The sequence below is a fragment of the Microtus pennsylvanicus genome, chromosome 10 (genome assembly GCF_037038515.1).
Source record: "Microtus pennsylvanicus isolate mMicPen1 chromosome 10, mMicPen1.hap1, whole genome shotgun sequence".
NCBI classification, from domain to species: domain Eukaryota; kingdom Metazoa; phylum Chordata; class Mammalia; order Rodentia; family Cricetidae; genus Microtus; species Microtus pennsylvanicus.
This window is the reverse complement of record NC_134588.1, coordinates 88,423,672-88,446,393: the sequence shown is the minus strand read 5'-3', so window position 1 is coordinate 88,446,393 and position 22,722 is coordinate 88,423,672. Positions and strand designations below refer to the sequence as shown.

Sequence of the window (22,722 nt, the reverse complement as noted above, 5' to 3'; positions counted from 1 at the left end):
ATGAACACGAAAAGCTGCCCTTGCAACCTGACTGCACTGTTGTACTCACCAAAAAACCACTATGCCCCACTGCCTGCACATTCTTCCCGGGTTCTGGTAAGGAAGGAAGCACTATTCTACTACTAACTGTAGCTTCCACATTTGTGTATCTGAGTTGTTCCTCTTATTACAACATACCTCAGTTCTATCCATGTTACTACAAATCTCAAACTTACATTGCCCAAGTAACAAACTGTACTGAGCTGTTGCCATGTGCTTACTATGTATTTGTGTATCTTCTTCCACAATGTTTGTGCCACCCTCTTATCGTTTAAAGGTTTCTTTTTGCTTTATTTAAAAAACTAAAAAATGTGGCACTTGTAGATTGAACCCAGGACTGCATAAGTGCCCCACTAGTTGTAACTTGCCTTTTATTTTGGAATTTTTTAAAAAAATTACAGAGCTATATTCACATATAAAATTCACCTGACGGTCTACTATTTACTGGCTTCAGTGAAGTAACTGCTGTGTGAAATCATCACTAATTCTAGACATACTTCTATTTTTTTAAAAAAAAATTAATTGAACTGAAACTCATGTAACATACATTAACTATTTTAAGTACACAATTCAGTGGTAGTTAATATATTCAAAATGGCATGCAGCTATCAGCTCTGTGTCATCTCGTAACTTCCTTTTATATTACTGAGTTGTGGAAATTCATAAGATGTTCTGGAGAGAATTCTTGGCTGGACACACACATTAAGGATATTTCCCTAATATTATGGATTGGCTTTCTCTTTTTAAAATGGAATTATTAAAAAAACAAAGTTCAGTTTTTGTTTTTCTGTTTGGATATTCACTGTTACTGGTGCCATGCTAGATAACGTCAGTTCTTTCTTCACTGTCTGTCACCCTTGTTAAAGTCATCTGATTACGCAAGCTTCACTTTATCTCTAGATCCTCTATTTCAACCCACTATTTATTCTTTTTTTTTTTTTTTTTTTAATTTTCGAGACAGGGTTTCTCCGTAGCTTTTGGTTCCTGTCCTGGAACTAGCTCTTGTAGACCAGGCTGGTCTCGAACTCACAGAGATCCGCCTGCCTCTGCCTCCCGAGTGCTGGGATTAAAGGCGTGCGCCACCACCGCCCGGCTCCCACTATTTATTCTTTAATAAATTTCTCAATGATTACAATTGTCTTTTATGGTTAAAAAAGAAAAAGTCCTTCAACTTTAATTTGTTCTTTGTTTAGAATTAAAAGTTCTGGGTATTCTAAATACTTCTTGTTTTTAATTAAAATTTAGAATATAAAGACAAAAACATGCAACAGCTTATATGGTGGTATATGCCTATAAGCCCAGTAATTGGAAGGCTGAGTAAGGCGGACAGAAAGTTCAAGGCAACCCAAAGCTACACGGTGAGTTCTAGGGCAGTCAGGGCTATACAGAAAGACTGTTTCAAAACAAGAGCTGGGCATGATACTGCGCAACTGGGCTACATAATAAGACCTTGTTTAAAAAAAAAAAAAAAAAAAAACAAAGTCAAACTAAACCAACAAAGACCACAACTTCCAACCCCCCCCCCACACACACACAAAGAAAAAAGGGGGGCTTGGCATGTAGCTTAGAGATAGGGTGTTTGCTTAGCATGCATGAAGTCCTGGGTTCAATACCTAATACCACACATGGAGGGAGGGAAAAAAGAAGGGAAAGAGGAAACAAGTGGGGGCGGGGATAATTCTGATTATGAAGTAAAATAATATAAATTTTTTTCTAATATAATTTTCTGCAAAAATGAATTCCTTCTTGGTTCTTCTATTTTTAAAGATTTTTTAAAAAAAAGATAAAATATAATAAAACAACAAAATAGAATGAGATCACATGACCCTAGTATATTATCATCTGATCCTTTATAGAAGAAGATTGTGCTTCTCTGATAGCATGACTACCTCTATAAGATGTACAAATGTTAAGGCTAACACATCTGAAAACCATTACTCACTGTATTTAGTCTTTGTAAGAACGGAGCAGTTTTCAGAACATGTATCCAGAACCATCCGTGGACCAAAAAGGTTAGGACAACATTCCAATTTGATACATGTTTGTCGGCAGAACTCAGGCACTCGATCGGCTGTCTTCACTATCTCAACAGTAGCTCGATAACTCTTCCCTTTATATCTAAAATCAGAAAACATCAGACGCCAAACTTATCGCACCAATGTTCACCCTAAGAAAAATTTAACACAAGTATGCTGAAAATAGCTTTACTTGACTTCAGAGCTTGAGAATTCTCTTAATGATTATTTTTATTCTATGTGTGCTTATGTTTGGCCTGCATGTATGTCTCTGCAAAAGTTTTGGATGGCCTGGAATGGGAGTCACAGATAGCTGTGAGCTGCTATATGGTTTCTGGGAATTGAACCTGGGTCCTCTGCCAGTGCTTTTATTTGCTGAGCCATCCTTCCAGTCCCCATACTTTGAGAATGCTTAAAACAAAAAGAAAGTTCTGTACTTAAATCTGGTGTGGAGGCCCAAAAATGTGAGCCCATTTCACCTTGTCCAAAGGTCAGAAAGTTGGAACTTATCTCTATTGATTCAAGGTTATTATCTGTTTCTACCTCAAACAAAGGTCCAATCTAGATTTAGGTGTAGAGTTCTGCTGTCTCAAGGTTATTATTAACAGGTGTGGCTAATATCCAGACCTTATATTTCAGGAATAGAGAAGTAGATCTGTTTCTACTCCAAACAAAAGTCTAAGAATCCAAATAAGTTCCTACTCCTTTAAGGAGATAACTATGGATTCCACCCAGTGAGTGGTTTGCCAACAGAATGTTTTGGTCTGGGGTGTGAGCAATACTTGTCTTGTTCTAGAAATAAAATGTAGCCCACAACCTTCAATCAGTATGTTCATTTCCTTGTATCATGTTGATACAGTCTTTTTATCTTATCTTTGGGGTCAGGGGTATTTTAAGCAACTGGAAATTAAACGCAGGTGATTCCAGTATTCAGTGTTTTCCTTTTTATTATTCTGTTTGCATCTTCATCCTCTTTACTGTTTTTCTGATCCCCATGCCCTACCCTGTCAAGGATGGTCCCTGACAATCTGGTACACTACAACTTGAAAATTAAGTTATTTAAACAAGAAAGACAAAGGCTTTGCTTTCTGATCTTAGGTGAAAGTTTACATGTGTATGCAGTCACTTATTTATTCATTTACCTGAGTGATCAACCCAAGGGCCTGAAGTGCGCCTTTAATCCCAGCACTCGGGAGGCAGAGGCAGGTGGATCTCTGTGAGTTCAAGGCCAGCCTGGTCTACAAGAGCTCGTTCCAGGACCAGGAACCAAAAGCTACAGAGAAACCCTGTCTCGAAAAATCAAAAAAAAAAAAAAAAAAAGCCAGGCGGTGGTGGCGCATGCCTTTAATCCCAGCACTCGGGAGGCAGAGGCAGGCGGATCTCTGTGAGTTCGAGACCAGCCTGGTCTACAGAGCTAGTTCCAGGACAGGCTCCAAAACCACAGAGAAACCCTGTCTCGAAAAAACCAAAAAAAAAAAAAAAAAAAAAAAAAAAGAGGAAAGCACTCTATCAATGAGCTCTGTTTCCCAGCCTTGAATTTAAGTACTACTTTTACTAATTACTCTAAAAGCATCTTTTCTATTAAATCTTTCTTTATCCTGAGCAGTGATCCTCAGAGTGTGGCTCAAGGACAATATGATATGCCAACTGCTACCCTGCCGCAAAAAAAGTTCAGGTCAGAAAGCAGTAGTGAATGTTCATAAACTTTCACAAAAGTTTTAAAACAATTTTTTCTATCTTCACTCTAATAAAAGTGTTATGTTTATGTTTTTTTAAATTTATATTTCTTAGAATTCGTTTTTAATCATATAACATAAAAGAAATCAAAAAGAAAAAATCAGCCTGGTCCTTTACCACAAACAGCTGCAGCAGCTACAAGAATAGAGGGTGAGGTACTCTACTCACTTGGCTTTTAGGACTTCCCCACATCCATGCCACACAGAATCTTTGTCCAGCTGGAGCTCACGAAGGACACGACTGGGTTTGTAGGCTGCATTGATAAGTAAAGTGAGGACCTGAGATGGGTTTTAAGGCAGAAACATAGATTCAGGAGGGAGGAGGAAAAATCAGATCATTAGAATATTAATACCCTTGCCAACCTTACGCATTTTGAAAGCATTTTGGAGATTTCCAGTTAAGAATGTTAACAAAATAATAAAAGCAAAAGCATGTCAGCTACAAATTAAGAGTAATCAGATTCTTCACAACATTCAGGAAAAAACAAGTACCACAAATTTAAAAGTACCCTAGCATGTACTTCCTAATGCTTTTCCCATCATGGTGCACAGACAATTGTATTTACTTGGGACTGGGGAGAAGAGTTTACTTGACTTAAAAGCTACAGTCTTTCAACGGGAGAAGCTACGCCTGGTAGGAAGCTAGTAGCAAAAACTGAAGCAGAAACCATTGAGGAACACTGCTTACTAGCTTGCTTCTCAAGGATTGCACAGCCTGCTTTCTTATACAATCCAGGACCGCCTGCCCAGAGGTAGCACTATCCACAGTGCACTAGGCTCTCCTACATCAACCATTAACCAATAAAATGCAACAGAGACTTGCTGACAATCTCATGGAGGCATTTTCTCAGCAGAAATTCTTCTTTCCTGATTACTCTAGCTTATATCAAGTTGACAAAAACCAGCAGGAGAACACTGTACAGGCATCACTCTTCTGATGGCCAGGAGTCTGGTTCACAAACTCTAGGTTCCTCAGACTCAGAAGACTGACAGGTTCAAGTCCTCAAACTTGTTACAAACAGTGCAACACATTGTGGCTGAAGGTACTGAAAGCCTGAGAAACTCACAGCTTAATCATGGACTCGAGTTAATACCATACAACCTCTTATTGGTTGTAAACCAATCTCACAGTGAACCCATGCATTCATACACATTTTTTTCTTTACACAAGGTCTTGCTTTGCACTCAAAATTCTACTGCCTCAGCCTCCTAAGTGTTAGAATCACAGGCACACGCCCCTACCACTCCAATCAGCCATTCCATCCCCTCAGTTATCTGGGACTGCTTGGAGCCTGAAGTTGGGAATTCCAACCTACAATTTCAGGCAAGGCCTTCCTAGAGTCAGTGGGGAGGGGTTTCATCCTGGACCATGTGAAGGTGAACCCTGATGCAGCGTAAGAGATCTCTACTTTGTCCTCATCCATGTGGTATGGTGAAACCCTGGCCCAATCTCTGCCAATGCCAGTCTCCATGAGTCTGCTAGCCAGGGCCTTCTAGCCAGCCATGCCGTGTAAAGACAAAAGTAATCTACTGTCTGGTACAGACTACTGTCTTGTGCCAGACCTCTGCTCTAGGCCCAGCATATCCTGTTCTCTGGTTTAGCCTGGTGAGTCCACCTGAACCTACTTCTGCCAGAATCCTCTCCAATTCACAGAAAACGAATAAAACTATAATTACTGAAACAAAAAAATATGACTAAGAACACAAACCACAAAAGCAAAAACCCCACAACTAAATGACTACAATCACACACCTTTAAATAATAACTTCAAATATTAATGGTCTCAACTCTCAAAGACACAGGCTGACTAAAGGGATTAAGAAACAAGAACCCGTTTTTCTTTTGTCTACAAGAAACTCAGCTTTAAAGGCAGGTTACCATATTGAAGTAAAAGGAGGTAAAAAAGTATTCTAAGCTAACGAGAACAGCAATAAGGCAAGCACTGTTATCCTAATATCTGACAAAATAAGACTTTAAACTAAAACTAATTGGAGAGAGAGACATTTCACTTTGATCAAGAGTCAAAAGAAAAATCAACAGAGAATGGGGGCTGGAGAGTTGGCTCAGTGGTTAAGAGCATTGCCTGCTCTTCCAAAGGTCCTGAGTTCAATTCCCGGCAACCACATGGTGGCTCACAACCATCTGTAATGATGTCTGGCGCCCTCTTCTGGCCTGCAGACATACAGACAGAATATTGTATTCATCATAAATAAATAAATATTTAAAAAAAAATCAACAGAGAAGACATAACAATTCTGAACATGTAGGTGCCAAACTCTGGAGTACTCAATTTCATAAGGAGTCTATTATTAGACTTAACGACACCAGTGACCACCAACCCAATAATAACAGGTGATTTTCAGACCCCACTTTCTCCATCAGACAGGACATCTGGACAAAATATAAACAAGGAAACATCAGAACTAAATGACATCATACACTAACTATGACCTTACAGCTTTCTACAGAATATTCTACTCAAACAATGAATAAAACACGTTCTACTCAGCGGCCTACATCACGAGACACAAACTTAACAAATTCAGAAGAACTGAAATAACTGTGTCTCTTATCTGATCATAATGCAATAAAACTTAAAATTGACAACAAAGAAATCTCTCTTAAGTACATACGCTCATAGAGATTAACCCACTCAGTACTGAATGATGAACAGGTCAAACGAGAAATGAAAAATTCCTGGAACTAAGTAACAATGAGAACACAATACAACAAAACACCTGGGGGAAACTCATAGCTCTAAGTGCCTACATTAAAAAAAAAAAATCAGAAAAAGCACAAATAAATTACTAATAATGCAATTCAAGAATTTAGAAAAACAAAAACAAATCAAATCCAAAAGATGACAAGAAATAATAAAAATCTGAGCAGATATTAATGAAACTAAAATAAATAACACAAAGAATCAATGAATCTAAGAGCTGGTTACAGACAAGCCAGACTGAGAGTCCTTTAGAATTACAGGCATGCATCACCACTCCCAGCTTTCCAGTGTCCTCTATACAGTGCTCAGGCAGTCTCTGACAACACCTTTTTTTTTTTTTTTAGAAAGAAGGGAACCCATCTGAAGATTTGCTTAGATGAATGATCCCTGAGGAGTCGAAACAATCGTGTGCCAATTTGCCATGCAGCATGGTAGTACCCAGTTTCCACTATGGGTTTGAGCCCTGAGTTGCAGCCACATATGACCCACAGTAAACTGTATACGATTTTGAAGACCCCAGTGAAATCTTTACCATCTGCCAACGCATGTGGATTATCTCTGCCTACTGTGCCCATGCTGTACACATTATCCATGGCCTCTGAGTGGCTGTGCCAGTTATCAGATCAGTCCAAGAGATATCACAGAGCACGTCCTGGCTCAAGCAACTCTTGAAGTAGTCTAATGTCATGTAGGCTGATCTGATCTCACATTATAACAAGTAGAAGGTACATCTCAGTAAGGTAATATGAAAGAGGACTTTCATATATCTTTTATTATAGTATATTGTTATAATTTTCGATTTTATTTGTTATTGTTGTTAATCACTTACCATGTCTAACTTATTAATTAAATTTTATCCCCTCCTCAAGCTTATGTGTCAGAATCATGGTCCACAGTATGATGGATATAAGGTGACAGAATTCTTAAGAAGTGAGGCTGAGTGGGAGGTTGCCATGGTTAGGTTTTTTTTTTTTTTTTTTGGTTTTGCTTTGTTTGTTCATTGGCTTTTTGAGATAGGGTTTCTCTGTGAAACAGTCCTGGATGACCTGGAACTCATTCGATAGATCAGGCTGGCCTTAAACTCACAGACATCCACCTGTCTCTGCCTCCCGAGTGCTGGGATTAAAGGCGTGCACCACAGCCCCACTGCCGTGGTCAGTTTAATTGTGGAAGACTGACACACTGTAAAATAACCTGGGACAGGAGTGTCAGTGAAGAACTGTCTGGATCTGACTTCCTTGTGGGCCCGTCTGTAGGGGGATCATCTTGATTATGTTGATTGATGCACCCTAAAAGTGAGCAGCACCACTCCCTGGGGTTGGGTTCTGGGTATGTAAAAGGGAGGAAGTGAGCTGAGCATGCCAGTATCCGTCCATCATCTGCTCCTCAGCTGTAAAGTGTGCAGCTGTCCCAAGTTTCTGTGGCCTTGACTCCCTACACTGAGGGTTGTAATCAGCATCATAAGGCAAATACCCTTTTCTCCTGGGAACTGGTTTTGTCAGATCTGTCTTTTCCTTCCTTCTTCCTCCCTCCCTCCCTCTCTCCCTCCCTCTTCTCCTTTCTTCCCTCCCTCTTCCTTTTTTTGTGATAGCATCAGCAATTTAAACAAGAGGTCCTTAGAAAAACTGGAAACAAAGCCGGGTGATGGTGGCGCACGCCTTTAATCCCAGCACTTGGGAGGCAGAGGCAGATGGATCTCTGTGAGTTCGAGACCAGCCTGGTCTACAAGAGCTAGTTCCAGGACAGGCTCCAAAAACACAGAGAAACCCTTCTCGAAAAAACCAAAAAGAAAAACTGGAAACATGACCTCAGGGGACAGTAGGTTTCCAGTCTTTCTCAAGTTTCTTATTTGCCAACAGACTTCTTCCTCACATGTATAGTCTTCACTATGATTAGACACAGTCAAGAAAAGCTTCACCACAAGCCAAATCAATAGGGATGCCTGGTCTTGAACTTTTTAGCCTCCAAAACTATGTACTAAATAAACCTCTTTTTCTTCTTAACTAACCTTCCTCAGGCATCTTGTTACAAGAACAAAAAAGATTTAATACAATACATTGGGGGGGGGGGTAGGCTTGTAACTTTTCTCATTTGGAGGCACTATCTGATGTCTTAGAACTGTATTATGGCTAAGAGGGAACTACCATACATGAGAGTTACATTTGATTAAACCTATAGCTGTTTATCAGTGGCACATGATTCTCTCCATGGATGAGCCTGGGAGACTCCTGTTTAATTTCCAAGTTCTGTCCTAGGTCAGAACCTTACCTCTCTAAGTACCAGTACACAGTTCCCAGGTCCTACACACTGCGGCAGCTCAGCAATTCTTCCTTTGTTAAGATATGGACCTGAGAAGCAGCGGTGGTTGAAGTATATCTTTGGACAACAATATTTGCCATTGATCATCACTGGAAATGAAGAAACAAACATTCATTCACACTCTACTCCAGGTCTCCAATGATAAGCTGGGGGTGGCAACCAATCTATGCACCATTACATGAGTTTTGAAATTACTTATTTTTTTGTATATGTGGAGTTTGTACATGCTATGCAAGCTTTGAACTACATTCCCAGCCATGTAAATACATATTTTTAAGATTAGCATACTGTCTGACAATGTTCTTAAATATCTTATACTTACTTTTATGCTAATTTATGGAGTTTATCACTATCCTCAATTACATATGTTGATTAATTCCTGGGTAATGTACACAAATCTAGAGGCCCACATTTTTGATAAAAGAAGTAGAGGATCTACTCCATAAATCCAGTAGTCTTGATAGTCAGTTATTTCCAGTTCTTCAATATCAATTATTCAATAATGTATTCTATAGCATTCCTAGAGATGAATGTTGAACATTATCCAGACTTACAGCTTGTCTCCTAAGCCCTACCTTAATTAATACATCAAATACACAGGGGCTTTTGCTTTATTGTATTCTGAGATAAGAGTCTCACTATGTAGCTCTAGTTGGCCTAAAGTTTTATATAGAACCATTAAAAGGTAACCAAGGATCTCTTCTCCACAATGTCACAAATTCTATACCTGAGTGTGTGGAGTTCAGCTGATTCTTCAGGCCCTCATGGACAGTTCTTGAAGAGAGTATTCTGGATCAAGAAAATAAAGGGGGGGAAAAAAACAGTGAAATTACCTTTAATACCAGCAAAGTCTTCAGGTTAGTTTCCTTCAAAAAACAAATGTGGCAAGTTGTAAATCAAATAGAAGAATGTTCTTAATTCACAACACCTTGTTTTTTTTAAGTAGAAATTATTTTAAAATGCATACACACAGAGAAACCCTGTCTCAAATATCAAAAAACACCCCAAAAACCACCACCAACAAAACATGCATAGGACAACTGAGCCAACAATCTATAGACATGTGATTATGTATATAAGTGTATATATATATATATGTATACATATACATATAAATACACTACAGTTCAGAAATTACAAAACTATATCATAAACCCTGTAAATTTCTTGTGGGATTTTGATTGCTGTTGTTTGAGACAGGATCTTGGCATATATCTCTGGCTGATCTGGTATTTGCTATGCAGCCGGAGAGGGCCTCAATGTACATGGAAGTTTCTGAATGGTCCTGTAGCCATTCAGTCCAAAGAAATACACAGAGGCATGTATTAGTTATAAACTGTTTGGTCTATTAGCTTAAGTGTATTATTAACTAGCTCTTACAACTTAAATTAACCCGTAATTCCTATCTGTATTTAGCCCTGTAGCTTGGTACCTTTTCTCAGTAAGGCATTCTCATTTTGCTTCCTCTGCTTCTTTATAGAACCTAAAAACTTTTGTATTTTTAAGATGCAAGTCAACCACCAATTGACTGTTTCTCAAAGGCTGCGTGTAAGAGTATGCTACAAATAGTTTCTTGATGGGCTCAAAGGAGGAACATAGCTTTTCTTGTCCAGTTGCTGTTATGTATATCAAGACACTGCGACAAATCATTCCCTGACTTATAACTCTTGTTCTTCTTTGACAAATACTTCCCTTTTTATTCAAATGCCTTCAATATCTAAAAGCTAAAAAAAAATTAATTTGGGGAAAACATCTTGAAGATATATTTTCCCTTTTGTATATAATAAGAATTTTGTTTGGAGATGAGGGTTTTACTACATAACCCAGGCTAGCCTGGTACTCACTATACAACCTGCCTTAAGTGATCCTGCTGAGTCAGCCTTTAAAGAAGCTAAGATTATATGTATACACCACCATGTCTAATATTACAATGCAATTTTAGGAAAGAACTATACTAAGAGAAATATTTAAGCTATCAAATTTGACTTAAAAGTTTATGCTTCCATCTGAGAAAATAACATAAAGGCGATATATTCCCTTAAACAGTTATTTTCTCCTAGATATTCTAAATTGCAAACCTGAACTGTTTAAACATCTGTTATATTACTTACTGTTTTTCTGGTTGAACCACTGCAATTTTCCGCTGTTTATGCACTATAAGAAAAAAAAACACCAAAAATGTTTTAAAGACAAAGACTTATGCTTGTAATCAGCATATTTGGTACCTGGTTGTATGTAAATAATGAGCAAGTACATTTAAATTAGACTTTAAGTGTTAACATTCAAAGGAACATTTTTCTGGGCTAGGATCGTTTTAGAAAAAGCAACATTTTCAAGGATCACTAGGCTAATCAATACCTACAAATACTTTAACAGAAAAAATAGATACTGAAAAGAAAGGCTGATCTGACGAGGACACTAAGGACCAGTTAATGGAGTAGGAATAGTGTTTAGCATAGTGTTTGGGAAATAAGACATTCATATGTACAAAGCTAGACTTTTAACTTACATCATATATAAAAATAAAAGCAAATTACTAAACAGAGATAAAACTTCAAAACTCTTACAGATGAAAAAAATTCATGGCACTGAATTTGTAGAACCCTTCTTAAATATGACAAGAGTCATGATAAAAGTGTGATAAAAGAGTCAATAAATAACACTGGAATACACTGAAATTAAAAACATGTTATAAAAAGAGAATAGAGGGTTGACAAGATGTCTCAGTGGATAAGGTCACTTGCTACTAAGTCTGACAACCTGAGTTTGATTCCCAACAGCCACTAGGTGGAAAAAGAGAATCAACTCCCAGGAGTTCTCTGACTTCCATATGTGTGCAATGGCATGCACATGTGCACATACAAACATAAATACACACACAATAAATGCAGAAAAAAGCCCACTATATAACTAAATAAGAGTGAAGGGATTGGAGCGGTGGCTCAGCAAATAAAAGCACTTGTTCTTACATAGACTTAGGAGACAGAGGTAGGCAAATCTGAATTCAAAGTCACCCTGGCCTACCCACTGAGTTCTAGCCCAGTCAGAGTCTACACTGTGAGACATGGTCACCAATAAAAAAAAAAAAAAAGGCTACCTCATTCTAATAGACGCCAGTTTCTGAGCTGCCCTATGAAGAGATCCATTTGACAAAGAACTTCGACTGTCAATGATCAGCAAAGAACTAAGTTCCTCAGTTCAGTAGCCTATGGAAATGAATTCCTGCTGCTATTGTCTGACTGTACTCTCAAATTAATTCTGAAACCCTACTTACCACAGCAGGAGGTGAAGCAGGTGGTCGTGGTAAAGACAGACCTTTCATGAGTGGGAGTAGTGACCCTATGGAGGGTGCCCAGAGAGTGAGCAGTCTGCATTAGTCTGTGAGGACTCAGCAAGAACATGTCTGGGCTGGAGAGAAGGCTCAGGGTTGAGTACTTGCTCTCTCCCAGCCCTAACATGGTAGTTCACAACCCTCAATAACTGCAGCTCCAGAGACTCTGCTCCCTTCTCATCATCTTTGGGGACATCAGGCACCTACATGATACATATTTATACATGCAGGCAAAACACTAATATACATATGATAAAAAAAATTTTTAAATCTGAAAAAGGCCTTGTCTAAGAAACAGAAAAGAGATCCTAGTATCTGCTAGCACCCTATCACTTGCCTTCCCGTGACAGCAGACACATCACTTTATAGAATTTTGCTATCAAAACCAGAATGGACTAAGACACTTGCCAGTAATCATCTGAGTTAACAAGGGGTGAGTCTTCCCAGTTCAAGTCCTAAGATAATAACTGTCCTGGTGGAATGCTTTATTGCAACCTGTGTGAAATCAAGATTACCTAAATTTAGCCTAGACCTCTAAGCTAATAAAAGTTTGCTCCAGTAATTGTCTATATAAAAGGTAATATTTTGATTTTCTCTGAAATGTCTATATTACCATAACCTGTACAAGAGATAATTTGATAACCAATCCTCTAATCCAGACATAGAAAAAATACCTCGTGCCCGGCGAGGAGTACTGAGAGGATGGCCATTGGTTTCACACCAGCCCAAAGGAAATATATCCATCGACTCCACACTTACAATGAATTCAGGTATAGGCTTCTTAGAACCTGTTAGATTAAGAAAACAAAATTTTAACTATTAAACATCTTTCTTTATAAGTATTTTTGTTTTATGTGATTTGTTTGTTCAGTTTTTGAGACTGGATTTCACTAGGTTAACACAGGCTAGCTTTGAAATCCCCTGCTTCAGCCTCCAAGTGGTAGTACTAAAGGCATTGCACAACCATGCCTAGTCCTACACTTTACTTTTTAAACAATACTGTAATAATATAGACACAAATCTCTTAAGCAATAATCTTTCTCATGGAAGTAATATATTCTGATATATAAATATTATGAAAAAATAAGTTGCTTTCTATATATAAATTATAAGAACCAAGAAGGAAGTAAATACACAAATTGACCTTTGGCAAAGGAACAGCAAAGAAGCAACTGGAGCTATAATTGGTGTCATTCATATGGCTAGCAAGTATCATAGACATTTCCTTGAAATAACCAGAATATAAGGGCAAAATATCACGTTTACTTTAACTAACTGGACTACTGTCTTGCATTCTTGGAATAAACCTGAATGTGGAACTATGAATTCAAATCAGGAAAAGTAACTTGGCAGATGTTGCAAGGATGTCTGCAGTAAATACTGTCCTTGACATCCGTATTACACATCAATTCTATAAATCAGAAACAGAATGCAATCATTTTAAAGACTATTTGGTAGCAGGATTTTAAAAAAGCAGGCTACAAATAATAGCTAAAGCATTGAGGACTTATTCGATAGCTTCATCCACAAACCTGCCCAATCACTAAATATCACTTTGGGAAAGACAAATCAGGTTGTCTATATTCTACTTGGTTCTATTTTCTTGGGGCAACCAAAATGTTCACCACTACAATAAGTGAGGCAGTTAATGTTAAACGAATATATTTTGGTAACTTCAAAATACATGTTATTTTGACTTACCCTTATCAAAATAAAGGACTTTAAAGAGCTTTTATTAACTTTCATTTCTTAAAATTTAAAATCCAAGGACAAAGAGTAAAATATTAGCTTAAAATTTTGGATTTCAAATTATATCATTATTTCCAAGTCCACCAAATCTAACTAGCTACACTACAGTGGTGAGCAGGAAGAGCAAAAAAAACGCCACAGGAAACTTGTCAGGCGTGCTGGCCTACCGTCCAGCTGGAGCCACAGGTAGGAGCCTCTCACTGCAGTGATGGTGGCAATGCACACTTCTTCAGGGAGGAGAGGGTTCACGGCCTCCAGTTTCATGTTCTTCTTAAACTGGTGATCAGAAATTGACTAGAAGAAAATCAATGAATCAAATTCATTAATTAGATTAATACTTAGTATTAATTCATGTACTCAACTAGAATGTTTTACAGTGTTTAATCACTAGATTTACAGTAAAGCAATATCTTGTTTTGTTTGTTTTCAAGGAAGCAAAGAGAAAATAAGAGGAAACAAGTTTTGAGATTTAACTGTTTAATTCCTGATAACTCAATAAAATTGCTATTGGCTTTTGAGAGTATAAACTTAGGGCTCTCTAGATGGACTCAGTCAGTAAGGTACTTGTTTGATCCCCAGAACCTATAAGGTAGAAGGTAAAAACAAACTTCCACCAAGTTGACCTCCACATATGTGCCATGACAAGTGCATGTGTACATATTCACACACAGAATAAATAAATAAATTTAAAAATAAAGCCATAACCTAACAAAAGACGGCAGGCACAAACTGTTAGCACCAGAACTGATGCACATGGACACAGGAGAAGTGGCCTAAACAAGGTCTGGCTGATCTGCATGTTTCTTCTGTTTTGTTTCAGACAGGTCTCACATAGCCCAGGCTGACCTCTAACTTTTGCTATGTGCAAAGATGAGACCGTTATTTTTGATCGTCTTCCTACCTTCCGCCTTTCAGGGCTGGGATTTCAGGTATGCACCACCACACCTGGTTTATACGTTCTGAGGTCCTAACTCAGGGCTCCATCATGCTAAGCACGCACTCTAAAGAGATGATGAGCTACATTCTCAGTCGTGAATTTTTTAAATTAAAAATGTTTTTTTGAGATATGGGTTTTACTATTGAGAAATGGCTGGCCTCCCATTTACATTAATCCTCCTGCCTCAGCCTCCTAGAGCACTGGAATTACAGATGGATATCTTCATGCTTGGAGGACCTTTTTCTTTCCTTTCTTTCTCCTTTTTTTTTTTCAGAAACATTTAAAAAGCATTTACATTATGCCATTATATACTATTACATACCTCAGGGCAACTGTGTCTTTCCCTTCCCTACAGAAAGTGAGATTTATTCTCTGGAAAAGACAAAATACAAGATCTTTGGGCAGGAGGACACAAATAACTGTTAAGGGTATGTGCGTAGTAAAGGCCAAGCCACAGCCTCTATAATGTCAGACAGGGACAGGAAAAGATCTTTTACAGTACTAGGACAATATACAAAGATTTAGTTTTTCCTCAATAAGTGGCCCGTGAGATCCCACTCTGTAAGAAAAATTAAGGTTGACAAGCCCCATCCAAACATGCTCAAACTTTCTAACCAGTTTTTTTTTTGTTTCACTTTCTCATTCTTAAATATAAGCAATAATCTAGAATAATCAGATATTTAAGAATATAAAAGCTACAGACAATACCAGCAATTGGAGAAAACAGCATGCAAGGAAACCTTCACACCAGTGGTGGTGCTAATTAGTATCTTCTGGGAGACAAGAACATCTATTTCACACTAAAAGTAAAGAGCTGTTAGAGCTGGGTCTGGTGCACCTTCAATCACAGCACCAAGAGGCAGAAGCAGAGAGATGTCTGTGAGGTTAAAGCCTGTCTTGTTGATATAGCAAGTTCCAGGCCAGACAGAAATAGACAGACCCTGTGAAGTCAGTGATGCTGTCTCAAAAAACAAAACAAAACAAAACAAAACAAAACAAAATAGAGAACTATTCAAAGAGTAGTGCTGAAAAACAAAAAATTAAAAAGTTGGGGCTGCAGAGACAGCTTAAGGCCAAGAGTTCTTGCTATTCTGGCAGAGGATCTGGGTTTGGTGCCAGAATTTACATAGTGGCTAATAACACCCTGCATCTCAATTTCCAAGGGGTCTGATGCCGTCTTCTAGCCTCTGAGAGTACCACATGCCCAGAAACACAAAATACCAAGATTTTAAAAATCATTTTTTAAAATAAAAACTCATGATCCCAGCAATTAGTAAACTGAGGCAAGAGGATTACATGAGTCCAAAGACAGCCTTGGGCCTCCAGTGAGCCTGAAGCCAAAATAGACTACAGAGGGAGAGTAAATGTCAAAACAAACAAATAAAACAAAAAGACCAACTGTAAAGTTTTGTTTGTTTTTGGAGACAGGGTCTCAGAAATGTATGCAGCCATAGCTGGTCTGGAACTCACTCTGTAGACCAGGCTGGCTTTGAACTCATAGAGATCCATTTGCCTCTGCCTCCCAAATGCTGAGGTTAAAGGCATGTGTCATCAGGCTCTACTGAGATTCTGTATTTTCTATGAGAGGAAAAAAGGCAGGCTATCTGCAACTTTGCATAAAGGGGAGAGAAAAGGCAGGTTCATCTACAAAAAGTTAAAGAGTAATTCTGTCTCATAAAAAAGTCAAGAATAAAATTGTCTTTTTATTTAAAAAAAAACTAGAAGCAAGAAAGTGAGTAATATTTTTTTAAATTCTGAAGTAATGTCCAACCTAACTTTCATATTAAAGCTAAATTTTGAGTATGACAGTAGAGTGAAAATTTCAATATATAGAATTTATTAAAATTTACATAGTCCTTATTACATATTTTTAAGAAGCTATTAAGCAATAGCAGGCACCATCAAAACCCCAAGCAGGGGCTGGAGAGACAGCCAAATGGTAATAGCACTAGCTGTGAAAGCTAGAGGACCTGAGTCCAAATCCTCAGTATTATTAAAAAGCTAGAGATGACGGTGGATGCCTGTAATACCAAAGTTGTGGTGCAGAGAGGCAAGTGGATGCCACAGGCCCTCTAGGAATGTGTCAGCCTATCAGAAACAGGAAGCTTCTCGCTTAGTGATAGACTTACCTTTTAAAGACTGAAGAGAAATAAGAAGACACCCAACATCCCCTTCTGGCTGCTGCATGTGCACATGTCTGTCTCTGTCTCTCTATTTCTAACTGTCTCTCTCTCTTACACACAACCAAGTAAGCCAAGAGAGGAGGAAAAAGGCCTTGAGTTACACACAGCAGTAGGGCAAGGGCAACTCTGTGTGGCGGTGACAAGACCAAATGGGAAGCCTCGAAAGCCGCCTTCCCAGGGAGAAAAAATACTAGGAACAGTCATCTTCCTACTGCACTGCCTTCGTGGATTAGTGACAAGATGCTACTAGAAGGTATGGGAAGAACTAGTAATGAACAAAAGAGCATTAACCAAATAGCAACAAAACAGCAATTACTAACATGACAAACATTTTAAAAAAGAAAAAAAAAATCTTAAAATGCTGCAGTAGTGAGCTACTTAAGTTTAGAATCACATAATGTAATGTAAAACTTTAACCCAAACGTCATCAAAGCTAAATAGTGATGGTTAAGACAGAAGGGAAGATAACATGAAATAATTAAATATTTATTTACTATAATATGTCACCAACATAAGTTTCTAAATTAATACCTCAAAAGAGTGCAGCATATTGTTTTGAAAATAATGAGGTATAAATATAAGAATTACAATGAAAGAAAAAAAGTGGTCACTGTATAAACTGAGGACATGGTCTCTCCAAGGTATGGCTGAGGGTCTCACCGGAGGGAAGCACTTCTGGGGGGCAGCTTCAGCACCACACTGTTTGAGGTAGTCAGCCCAGTCAAAGTCCTGGCTCCGGAAGCCTGCCCAGAAACAGAAGAGCAATGGGTCACACCCAATACGCCTGCCAAAGTGTATCACAACTCCTAATGCTGTTATCTATAGACTTTTATCAATGTGGAGGGGCACGCTGTAATACAAACAACAATTAATATTTTTCATGCTAGGGAACTGAACCTAATTTTATAAAACAGAATAACTCTGGGAAAATAATTATGTAATAAAATTAATGAAGTAAGTGTTTAAACTTCCAAACTTCAAGTCAGGTATTTTGTGAGCAGTACTCTGGTGTTACTAGTTACTGACAATTTGCCAAGAGTTTAAAAGAAAAATTAAAAAGACTGAATTTGGTTTCATATATAGAAATTTAGTCTTATTGATTTTATTAGTACTTTTTAACCAGTGAGGACTTTTTGTCGATAAGCTATTTGCTTTCCTTAACACGTCTTAGTTAATACTAATACAATGTCCTTTTTTTTCCCTTAAGACAGGGTTTTAAGGGTAATCTGGAACTCACGTAGCTAAGCTGACCTTGAACTATTGACACTCCTGCCTCACCACCTCTACCACTTTCCAAGTTCTAGGATTACAGGCATAAAACACCATACCCTAGCTCTGCTGCAATACTCTTAACACTGTTTTCAAATTCATAATCTACAGAATCTGTCTAACAGTCTCAGAAGTAGAGAGAATAGTGGGCACAGGGATGCAGCTGGAGTGGGAGAGTTATTTCTAATGTCCCTTCTATGGTGGACAAAATTAACTGAACATCTCAACACAAAGAAATGGTATTATAGCTGACAGATATGTTCATTACTCTAACCTGTTTATTATACATTGAATATATGCATTAAAATGCTACCCTGTACTCCATAAATATAGTATATGTGTCAATTAAGAAAACATTTTGAAATTCTAAATGTTATGCTATAATTCGAATCATAAATTCAACTCAAGACTAAAATAAACATCTCTCTACTTCAATCTATAAAGGTTCTTGGTAGCTGCACCTCCAAACTAGTATCTAACTCAGCTCCATCTGTGCAGGGTGAGGAGCTACACGGTTGCTGTCCACTTTTATCTAAAATGTTCTGTCTCAGATCTACTCAAACCTGTGTCCTCCTACAGACAACAGTCCCCACTATCCCCTTTCTTGCCCAAACAAAGGTCTCAGCTCTCCCTTTGACCCTCTCTCACTTTCTGGTAAAAACATTCTCTGGCATGTTCCTTTCTTAAATATTTCTATGTATATGTGTGTGTGTGTGTGTTCACATGTGCATGATGGCACCTGTAGAGTCGAGAAAGGGGCACCAGATACCCTAGAACTAGAGTTGCAGGCAGCTATGAGCCATCTGCTATGGATACTGGGAATTGGACTCTGGACTGTAGAAGCAGCAAATGTTCCTAGCCACTGTGCCAATTCTCCAGGCCCCACTGTCATTTTCAATTACATAATATATTTAATACTTGTTTTCTCCTTTTCACACAAAGGTAGCAATCAGTGTAAGAACTTGGAAATCTGCACTTTCCTACAAAGCAACAAGTTCCTAGCTTAAGCGTTCAATGCCACACCGTCCCACCAGGTGCTCCTTGTGTTCTGCTCACCAACGTGGAGAACCTGGGAAGTCCTGTGGGTATTTTCCCTCTTGTGCCTCTTGAAAGGCTAGATGGTACTCATCTCTGCCTTCTCGGTGATAAATTTAATACATGTTCACAACAAACATCACATAAATATTTTCTTGGATGAATGAAGGCTGGGTGGAGGACAGTTTAGGATCCTTGCTAACATGAGTGCTTCCAGCACAATGCTTCAGCAGTCAGCATTCAAGAGAAGCCTTGCTTCCCAAAGCCTACTAAATTGAAATAATCTGATTTGCTAGTATGCTGGCTGGACAGTGGTGGTGCAGGCCTTTAATCCCAGCACTCGGGAAGCAGAGACAGGCGGATCTCCGTGAGTTCGAGGCCAGCCTGATTTTACAGAGCTAGTTCCAGGATAGGCCCCAAGGCTACTTGGAGAAACAGTCTCAAAAAGCCCCCAACCAAAAAAAAAAAAAAGGAAAAAACTAACATCTGACATTTTCCATATATTCCACATTTTAAAATACTAAAAATTTCAAATTCAGTGAAATCTTATTTCAGTACATTGATTAGAAGGTCAAATATCAAATTTTACAAAATTACAAGAACAAGTAAAAATAAGCTGTTAGATCCTTTTAGAACTTGATTGTAGCATCCCTCTGACTAGTCATCTGGATAATAAGGCCTCAACGCCTAAAACTTGCCAGCCTTCTAGCTCAGGTCTACAAGCTCAGCGTCTGCCAGGCTTACTGTCAACACACACAAACACAGGCATATCTGGGGAGAGAGACCCTCAACTAAGGGATTGCCTCCATCAAACTATCCTGTGGGAGAGTCTGTAGGCATTTTCTTGATTAATGATTAATGTGGGAAGGCCCAGTCTACTGTGGGGGCTGCCACCTCGGGCAGGTGGTCCTAGGTTGTATAAAAAAGCAAGCCTAAGCAAGCCATAAGGAGCAAATCACTAAGCAGAATTTCTACGTAGTCTACTTCAGTGTCTGCCATGAGCTCCAGCCTGGACTCCCTTCAGTGACAGGCTTTAAGAATAAGATGAAAAAACCATTTCTTCTCCAAAAATTGCTTTGGTCCATGACTTATCCCAGTAAGAGAAGCAAAACAGACACCCATCTTTCTGTGACATCCCAACAGATTCCAATGAACAGAGTAGGGAACCAGAACAGAATCCAGGCTTGAACCTATCCTTCTGGCTGCCTATACAAATATATGTCAAAGTATGAAAAAAATTTTTTAAAAAAACACTAACACTTCAGCTTGTGACTTCAAATATTACAGGATGAGTTGGATGTGATTGGTGGCATACTCTTTTAGTCCCAGTGCTCAGGATGCAGAAGCAGGAGGTTCTTCTCTGTGAGTTCAAGGTTAGCCTAGTCCACATAGCAAGTTCCAGGCCAGCTAGGCCAAATAGTAAGACTCTTCCTCAATAAACAAATAAAATTATGGAATCTACATCTCATTACCTTATCTTGGACAGAAGGTATAAAAGGTCTTAGCAATGACATCCAACATATATTTCAAAGGATAAGGAATTTAAGGCCAGCATGGGTCATACAATAAGTCTGAGGACACACTCAGCTACATAGAGAGACCCTATATAACTAATTATGATAATAATAATTTTGAGAAACAACACAGAAGAATTCAAATGTGTACCTGGAGGAGGGTTGATGTGTAAACCATTCTTTAGACTCCACTGCACAGGAAAGATACCAGGACTGTTAGCATGGCACACAAATGACCGCCTTGTATGGTCTTCTGATCGAAGATCATCCATTTCCACCAGAAAGTACTTATCATCAAAAACCTGTATAATTAACAGATAAAACTGACAAATGGATTTTTTATATTATGTATATAATACATATTAGGTATATACACACGCATATCTATCACAAATAGATCTGTACTTTCCTTAGCACAAACATGTTACATAAGTTCATTTACACTGACACTGAGTTATGAAAATATTCAATAAATGTTAGTTCTACATCAGGTACTAGTTTAGTTAAATATCTTTCATATATTTACTCAGTTTTACTTTTTGTAACAATCTAATGAGGTAGGTACCATTCTCTCTCTCTCTCTCTCTCTCTCTCTCTCTCTCTCTCTCTCTCTTTCTCTCTCTCTTTTGTAGACCAGGCTGGCCTCGAACTTAAAGAGATCCACCTGCCTCTGGCTCCTGAGTGCTGGGATTAAAGGAGTGTGCCATCACCGCCCAGTGGTAGGTACCATTTTCAATTCCATTTTTCAGGTAAGGAAGATAAATTCAAAGAAAAGTAAAGTAATTTACCACAGGTTACATGATCAAGAAACTTTTCTTTTTTTTAAACCTGAACTCAAACCAATTATTTGGCTTCCAAGTAAAATTTAGTTTAAGCTTAGTAAGGGGTCAACTACATTACTATATTAACATCAAATGCCAAAGTGAGAAGTCCACAATTATCCTCTGTGTCTCTTCAGACTCCAGAGAAGGTTGGTGGGTCTTGGTGTCGTGTCAGGTCTATATCTACCTCTCTTTCTTTGTGTATGTGTCTTAAAGATTTATTTTTATTCCCTTATTTACATGTGTGTCTATGGGTGTAGGTGCTGAGGGGGAGGCCCTAAATGAAACTGTAATTACAAGTGGTTATAAAGCACTTGATTTGGGTGCTGGGAATTAAACTAGTCCTTTGTTAAAAGCTCTTTTTTTTTGGTTTTTCGAGATAGGGTTTCTCTGTGGCTCTGGAGCCTGTCCTGGAACTAGCTCTGTAGACCAGGCTGGTCTCGAACTCACAGAGATCCGCCTGCCTCTGCCTCCCCAGTGCTGGGATTAAAGGCATGCGCCACCATCGCCCGGCTGTTAAAAGCTCTTAACCACTGGGCCAGTTCTCCAGTTTTCAGAGGTCTTAAGACTACTTATAGGCTCAAGAATCTCTCATAGCTCTAAGAATAATCTTCCACTAAAACAAAGAAAATGTAAATCTCATCAAGTCAGATAACTAAACATCCTAGTAATTATTCCCATAGTTATAATCCACCTTGGGCTCTACTTACAGAAAATGGGGGCCTGCTCTACTCTAGTCCTAAACCAAATACTCTCTATTACACAGTAACTGCACAACTGACATAATTAACAATGTGCTCAGCTCCTGTGGTTACTCTGAACAGAGCCTTAGTTTTGTCAGCTGTTGGAGAGATAGCAGTCTGACTCCAGAACACACAGCTGTAGCTATCCTAGTGGTGATGCTAACTCTGTGACCCCAATCTCTATGTCCCCAAACCCTTCCCTGGTTAGATGCGTGATGGCACTGCCTGGATTCGCACTTTATGAACACTGTGGCCCTAAGTCTTCTAGTTACACGAAAGAAGGCTTGCCTCTAAAGAACATTTCCTTC

General features: G+C 38.5%; 1 protein-coding gene across 4 annotated transcripts in view; it reads right to left on the bottom strand.

Annotated features, from left to right (window-relative positions):
- Sfmbt1 (Scm like with four mbt domains 1) overlaps positions 1-22,722 on the bottom strand; it is a 95,837-nt gene that overhangs the window by 5,543 nt on the left and 67,572 nt on the right. For all 4 annotated transcript variants that reach the window (XM_075988937.1, XM_075988936.1, XM_075988940.1 and 1 more), the window contains 9 exons: positions 21,002-21,152; positions 17,693-17,775; positions 14,080-14,206; positions 12,838-12,951; positions 10,944-10,986; positions 9,560-9,621; positions 8,782-8,921; positions 3,960-4,069; positions 1,982-2,157 (listed from right to left, as the gene is read on the bottom strand). In XM_075988937.1, the coding sequence (XP_075845052.1) occupies positions 1,982-2,157; positions 3,960-4,069; positions 8,782-8,921; positions 9,560-9,621; positions 10,944-10,986; positions 12,838-12,951; positions 14,080-14,206; positions 17,693-17,775; positions 21,002-21,152 (1,006 nt within the window). The remainder of the gene's footprint in view (positions 1-1,981; positions 2,158-3,959; positions 4,070-8,781; positions 8,922-9,559; positions 9,622-10,943; positions 10,987-12,837; positions 12,952-14,079; positions 14,207-17,692; positions 17,776-21,001; positions 21,153-22,722) is intronic.